The sequence below is a fragment of the Miniopterus schreibersii genome, assembly GCF_964146895.1.
Source record: "Miniopterus schreibersii genome assembly, chromosome: 4".
Taxonomy (NCBI): domain Eukaryota; kingdom Metazoa; phylum Chordata; class Mammalia; order Chiroptera; family Miniopteridae; genus Miniopterus; species Miniopterus schreibersii.
The window spans coordinates 24,771,026-24,778,461 of NC_138105.1; the positions used below are offsets into that span (position 1 = coordinate 24,771,026).

Here is a 7,436-nt window from a genome sequence, read left to right on the forward strand (position 1 = left end):
GAGCTCTCATTACATGCATGTAAAAGGCATGTCTACCTCCCAGGTGCCTCTTTCTCAGGCTTTGGAAAAGGGTTCTGCACAGCCATTTGTGTTTGGTACCATCTGCCCTAGATGTTCAAGACAGTCCTAAAGTCAGGCTTCCAGGCCCCAACACAGACCCACTTTGGGATACCCACTGAAATCCTCCATTGAAAGCAGATGGCTTACGGCTCCATTATGTGTGCTCAGGCCAGGGAGGAAGGAAGTGTGTGTTTTAGAAGGGGCCTCATTTGCTCCCTTCTGGGATTACAGGTCTGAGCCTAAGAAACACAAAGGCTGAGTCCTCTGATCATACCTGGCCCACCCAGGGTGTGAAAGGACACCCCCACCCTTGTTGGACATGAAAGAGAGGCCATGCCCGTATGTTATGTGGTTGTGATGGATATTTACTGGTCACCTTTCCAGCATCCATATCCCTCTTACTACTATCTAGGACCTCATATTTCTTAAGTATGCCATTTGGGTGGGATGAAGCCCACCTCCAGCTCCAGGGAGAGTCAATCAGCATGTCCCATACCCCTGGCCACCGTTCAAGGGTGAACATGCGATCCCTTGTCACAAGGAGGCTGAATTCTAGGACTTTGGATTGAGCCATTAGAAAAGCACAATTTGCCTTCTCCCGCTGCTCAAGCACAGGATACATACAGATCCAGGAGTTTTGACATCATCTTGGGACCACAGTTGGAGAGCTGCCTGAGAAAGGAGTTAAGAAGAGTCACCAAGGCAAACAAAATATAAAGGTGTCTCTGCACTGGACTGTCTGGTTATATGAGCTAATAAATTCCCTGTTTAGCTTCAACCAGTTTGGGTCACTGACAACACAAAGGATCCTAATCAAGACCCCAGTGAACACAATTTGACCCCCTTCAGTTTTGATGGTCTCTGCTCTAATCACCATCTTCCCATCCCACCAGTATTTTCAATTCCTTCTAAGGCAAATTGACCTAGTAACAACCGTGATAGAATTTAGTAGACCTGAAAAAAAATTCCCAATATTTGTGTATTTTAGCCTAAAATTTTACTTAGTGGTTTGTGTCATACTTCCTTTTTATGTATATCTTTTAAGAGGAAATTAATCTTCAGAGTTTAAAAAATGCAAATGTGGGAAAATGCTGTATCAGCCCAAAGACTTTCTTTTTGACTAGAAAGTGTTTTTGAAGGGGGGAAAAACAGGGATTTTACTATTAAAAGATAAAGGTAAAATTATTTTTTTTAAGATACAAGGCATTGGAAACACATGGTTTCACAAAACGCCATTAATAGACACCCTTTATCTGATTGTTGGAAATTATTCATTTCCTCAAAGAGAGACAATAAATTGGTTGGGTATATAATCTTGTACAATGCACTTTCTTTGCCCAAGACAATCGCTGAACATTTCAGAGCCATGAGAATGCTTCTGCTTCTGACTTTCCTTGCGCTTGGAGCTGCCAACATTTGTGCCATTGCCTTAGAAAGTCCCTTGAAAAGACTGGTGGCAGAGACCTTGACCCTGCTCTCTACTCACCGGACTCTGCTGACAGGCGATGGGGTAACTTTCTGAGTTCTATAGTCTTTAAAAGGCATTGGTAATCATTCAGGTGGTTAATTTTTAAAGATCTGTTATTAATAATGAAGTTATGAGTGTTAGCAATAGATAATTGATAACCATTTCACAATCATTTTATTAAGTTATGAATGCTAGAGTGTTTTAAAAATGAATGTATTTCTTTTTCTTCTCAGAACCTGATGATTCCTACTCCTGAACATAAAAATGTAAGTTAAACTATGATTGCATGAATAGATAAATTGCATATTTTAGGCTATAGAGCAATAGTTATCATTGGGACTATTTATGTTCTATATTTTGTTCTTATGTGTGTGATGTGGATGTGTGTGCTTATTAGGAATGACTTTACAACAAGTAGAATCCATTAAACCAGATCCTTTGGGGATGTTGTCAGGTGAGAGGTGCCTCTTCACCTCCATTCAACTCTGACTATCTACGGCTTTCCTCGCTTTAATGTCTTTTTGAAAGTATTAGCAACTTAGGGTAATATTTTTAGAATCATGGTCAATACACATTAAAATATGCAGTGAATGCTTTTTATTAACAGTCATTTCCACATTTTAAAGTGATCCTGACATATAGTGGAATTGTATACATTTGGAGTATGTCATGGTCATTCTAAAATGTAAAATATATGATTTCATTAATCTAAATAGAATAAAATCACCAGCTAGAACTATGAAAGGAAACTCTGATGTGAGGTCAATCAGTAAGGTAGTTGCATTTTTCTTCCAAAACATTGTATTTTTGGTAGAGTACTTAATTGATATCAGTTGTAAAATTCCTCGGGAATTATATAAACCTCATCTACTTTTAGAAATTATATTCAATATGAGTTGGTTGCCACCTAGAAAAGGAACAGGTAAAAAACTCTTCGGAGAAGAGAACTCATGTAAACACCCCAAAACAAAGTCTAGCTTTTTGGACCTATTTTTTATTCCTTGATTTGATTACTTATATTTTTCAAATCTTCCTCATTTAGCACCAACTGTGCATTAAAGAAGTCTTTCAGGGGATAGACATATTGAGGAATCAAACTGCACAAGGGGATGCCGTGGAGAAGCTCTTCCAAAACTTGTCTTCAATAAAAGAATACATAGATAACGAAAAAGTAAGTGAAAAAATTCAGTGGAAACTTAAATAGATTTGTCTGGCTGCGCCTATTTTTACAGGAATTGACAGATTCTTACAATGCCTCTTGTCTGTTCTTTTTCACAGAAAAAATGTGAAGGGGAACGATTGAAAGCAAAAAAATTCCTAGACTACCTGCAAGTGTTTCTTGGTGTGATAAACACTGAGTGGACAACGGAAAGCTGAGACTGAACTGGCTTATTGTAGCGAAGGACTCTGGAGAAGAAGGCTGTTTTATTACCGTGAGAATGAGGGCCAGCCAAGGGTAGGGCCTTCATCTTCAGTGTAATTAAACTTCCGAGGCAAAGTAACAGTCTTTTTGGGCATACTGCTGCTTCACTACCTCACATAGGCAGAAAGCATAAAAACAAAATATTCTAGATATATTCCAGATATAGGAATCATGGATTCTATATCCTAACTTTCCTCTAGTTAGCTCTAGGCAAAGTAGAAGTATACTTTGATCTTATTTAATGCAACATTCTGTAAAATGTCTGTTAACTTAATGTTATTTATGAAATGGTTAAGAACTTGGAAAATTAATATTTATTTCATGTCAGTCTGTGTTCCAATAAAACAAAAATAGACAACTCTGATTCAACTTGTTGCTGGTCTTTGTCTTACTCTTGAAGTGAGCGCAGCCTGTGTGCAAACAGGCTGAGGGGGGCGGGGGGGCTGTGTGTGTGCCAGCCGAGCACTCCGTCGCCCTGCTGGCAGAAGTCACAGAGCTGCTAGGCGTACGGGGAGTGAAAGTGATGCAGCAGGACTTAGGGAGGATGTGGGCAGCAGGGACAGGGCAGGGGCTGAGCCTGGTTTCTTCTCCACGGTATACCCAGAACCTAGGATGATGCAGGTTCAATGGTAGGTGATTGAATGAATGAATGAATGAATGAATGGGCCTTCCAGGACTGGCCATAGAATTAAAATGTGTTTCAAGGTTTCTCTTGGGAGGAGGACAGTGTATGAATCTGTAACTAGGTCTCATCTCAGCCTATGGAAAGAATTTGGCAGAACAATCCTACTGCTGGTTCAGGGAAGGAACCAGAAACCCTCTTTGCGGCGGAGCCCAGAGTCTTGTGGCCTGGTGGAGTGGGGAGTTCTCCTTCACCTCTCCTGACATTGTGGCATAACAAAAGGGGCAGAGAAGTGCTGGTAGGCAGTTATATCAAGAAGGCTGGGTTCTAAAGGTCCTTACCATCTTGCATTCTCAGGGGAAGAGGGAAATCAGGCAGAATAACACTCTATCTGCTTGTTTATGACTATCAGTACCATAATTAGAGGTCCCTGAGAAAACTTCTCAAGGATCAAGAAAATACATTATATATAGATACATTTTAAAAATATGTATATATATCTTTATTGATTTCAGAGAGAGAAAGGGAGAGAGAGAGAAACATCAATGATGAGAGTCATTGATCGGCTGCCTCCTGCACGCCCCCTACTGGGGATGGAGCCCGCAACCCGGGCATGTGCCCTGACCAGGAATCGAACCACCATCTCCTGGTTCAGGATCGACGCTCAATCACTGAGCTATGCCGGCTGGCCTCATTCCCATTATTTTAAATTGAAAGTCCTTAGCCACTTTCTCAAAACATAAAACATAGTAAAATGCCTGTATATAAGCAATAAGCTTACATGTTAGGTCGTGAAATATTTTTTTGGTATTTATTTATTTACTTAGTGAACTATGGTAAAATAAGGGTGTAAAATATTTAAAGCAGTACTCTCTGATCACCAAGTCATTAACATGGCTACTCTGTCTGTGTAACATGCTACATGTCCCCTTAGCTGACCTTCACAGCCTTTCCAATGGTCTTCTATGAACTTTGCTATGCTACCAATTATATCTGGAGTGAACCTACAAACTTTCTCTGTTGAGCTCCCTCCTATCACTTTGTTAAAAATGCATCAAGTTTGGGGGACGTAAATATAATATTTTCCCACATAAATGCTGGTAGACAGGCATTGCATAGAAAGGCACGTATGTTACATGAAGAAACGTTCTATGCGGAAAACGTTCATTGGAGAGATGTTCTATGGGGAGCGCTAGGTCTTATTCTTCCCGGAACACCCCAAGAATTTTCACACCTGTGTGCCTTTGCCCACACTGACTCAGCTCATCTGCTTTTCCCCACACAAGGAACATGGAATTGTCCCCTAGATGTTTTCATTCATTCCTCTCCCTTGGCTCTCACAGTCCAGCTCAAATGCTTCCTCCTTGATTTCTTCCCTGCCTAGCCAAGCAGTATTAGTTGCTCCGTTCTCAGGGTCCTGCATTACTTTGAACATTTCTCTATCAGAGCTCTTGTTTTTATATGGCAGTGCTTCCAGATACATCTTGTACATCCCTGTACATGTGTCAGTCTGAATAGTCCAGGGGATGCTGCAGTAACAGATCATCCCTGAATCCCAATGGTGGGGGAAACAACAAAAGTTTGTTTCTTAGTCACACAGAGTCTACTGTGGTGTGGTCTTGGGCAACCTTCAGAGCAGCTGTCCTCCACGTACTGGCTCTGCATTCCAGGATGCTTCGCCTTATGGTGCCTCTGTATCCACAGCTGCTTTTGCAATTTCCTTGGAAAAGCAAGAGTCACACATCCATTCTTAAATACTTCCACTCACATCACATTAGACAGAGCAAGTCACGCTGCCATGAATAACTTCAAGGGGCAGGGGAAATATCATTCTCCCTTGTGCCCAGAAGGAGAGGACAATCAGAAACACTGAAGAGCAGCACTAATATCTAACACAGTAATCCTTCCACAAATGTTCTCAGTGTTTCAGTGCTTTGCCGAGCAAGAGGAGCAAACTACCACTTACCACCTTTTCTGGATTGGGACTTTCCTAAACAGTGTACATCAGTATCTCAATTAATTCTCATCACAACACAATGTGAGATAATATTATTCCTTTTTTATGCTATGGAATCAAAGGCTCAAAGAGTTTAAATTATTGGCCAAGGTCACACAGTTAATACAGAGGGATTCAAACCCTGGTATGTCTCATTCCAAACCTCCCGTAATTTCTGAGGAAGTCTTATTCTCTTGGCCTTAAGAAATCAGTGAAGTAGCCCAGCTGGGCGTGGCTCAGCGGTTGAGCATTGACCTAGGATCCAGGATACTGAGGTTCGATTCCCGGTCAGGGCACATGCCCGGGTTGCGGGCACTATCCCCAGTCGGGGGCGTGCAGGAGGCAGCCGATCAATGACGACGCTCTCATCATTGATGTTTCTCTCTCTCTTTCCCTTCCTCTCTGAAATCAATAAAAGATATATATTTTTAAAAAATCTTTAAAAAGAAATCAGTGAAGTAGATAAGATGGCTGATCAGCATATCCAAGCCGGCTCCTTGTGGGGCCCTCAGCACAGTTAGTGGCACCTGTTAAGTGTCTATAAGAGGAACAAAGGAGGGACAGCAAGGGTAGAGGGAGAGAGAGGAACTTCTTTATCGAATTCTAGCTTTGCCACTTGTTTTTGCATCCCACTGTGGGTCGGAGGAGGCACAAGCATGCTTCTTTGGTCTTGACCTCATCTCTCAGTTCACCAGGTCATGAGATCTGTTTTCTTCTAAACTGTCCACCTGACCCAGTGAGTAAGGAGAGGAGGTAACACCTAAAACTAATATAATATTGAATGTCAACTGTAATTGAAAAATAAATAAAATAAAATAAAAAGGAGGCTAATCTAGGTCCTCAAGATGACTTGCAGAAACAGGAAACTCCTTCAATTCACCCCTAGTCACTGCCCCCATACTTTACTTAGCTCTGTAGCCAGTGCGGTAGCAGTTACCAGGAACAAGAAAGCTTGCTTTCCATGAGAACAGACCCTGCACCTTTCTGAAACGAGCCAATGAGAGACAATATAATAATACCTTCAACGTGAAATGCTCAGGACTGTGGCCAGGACTGCGTGCTGACAACTGGTTCCCAATAAATTGGGCCATTCTCACGTCACTGGACCAAATCTCCGTCATACTAAACCAACAATCAAGTGATGCACCACAGGTACTCAGGCAACCTGAGCAGGTGCTTGTGAAGCAATCTTCCTCCAAACGATTCTTCCCAGAGTCAAGTACAGAAGCCAAACAATCCCATGTGATTAGCTACCTCTGAGCAGAGGAACCAATGCTGAGAGCCTGGAAATGGCCCCACTCCCTTCCTTCCTCTCCATACAATGCAAGACTTGCTCCTAAACAAGATCAGCCCAGCAACTGGCACACAAGCACCAGGAGGAAATGGCCTCTGAAATCTGAACAAACACTGAGATGGAGCCATCTGACTTGGCCACTTTCACGCGGGAAGACCCTATCCCTCACCACTGTTGTCTAACCTCGAAACTTTCCACAAGGCCTTCAGAGAGCAAATTTTCCCCAGCCCAGTCCAGTCCCACTTTGCTGACAAACTAGTGGGGTGATGTAAGGGTTGAATTCAGTTCACACTGCATTCACTTGCTAATCCGCCATGGGAAAATACCACAGACTGGGTGGCTTTAACAACAGAACTTCATTTTCTCACAGTTCTGGAGGCTGAAATTCCAAGATTGAGGTGCTGGCAGGGTTGGTTTTCTCTGTAGGGTTGGTTCTCTCCTTGGCTTGCAGATGTCTGCCTCCCCATTGTGTCCTCACATGGTATGTGCACATCCCAGGAATCTCTCTATATAGATGAATCTCCCCTGATAAGGACACTAGTCAGATTGGATTAGGACCCACCTTAGACACCA

At 42.3% G+C, this 7,436-nt stretch overlaps 1 protein-coding gene across 1 annotated transcript; it reads left to right on the forward strand.

The window, feature by feature from the left end:
• The first annotated feature begins 406 nt into the window (after positions 1 to 406).
• On the forward strand, positions 407 to 3,318 carry IL5 (interleukin 5). The gene is made up of 4 exons (XM_081135668.1): positions 407 to 1,570; positions 1,762 to 1,794; positions 2,571 to 2,699; positions 2,807 to 3,318. Exons 1-4 carry the CDS (start codon positions 1,277 to 1,279, stop codon positions 2,903 to 2,905), a joined length of 555 nt encoding a protein of 184 aa, XP_080991794.1. The 5' UTR covers positions 407 to 1,276; the 3' UTR covers positions 2,906 to 3,318.
• The last annotated feature ends 4,118 nt before the right edge of the window (positions 3,319 to 7,436 follow it).

Excerpts from the sequence above, each read along its gene's own strand:
- IL5 (XM_081135668.1), top strand. The coding sequence starts at position 1,277 with ATGGTTTCACAAAACGCCATTAATAGACACCCTTTATCTGATTGTTGG. Across the intron at positions 1,795-2,570 it reads CTACTCCTGAACATAAAAAT|CACCAACTGTGCATTAAAGA; the intron begins GTAAGTTAAACT and ends TTCCTCATTTAG. Across the intron at positions 2,700-2,806 it reads AATACATAGATAACGAAAAA|AAAAAATGTGAAGGGGAACG; the intron begins GTAAGTGAAAAA and ends TCTTTTTCACAG.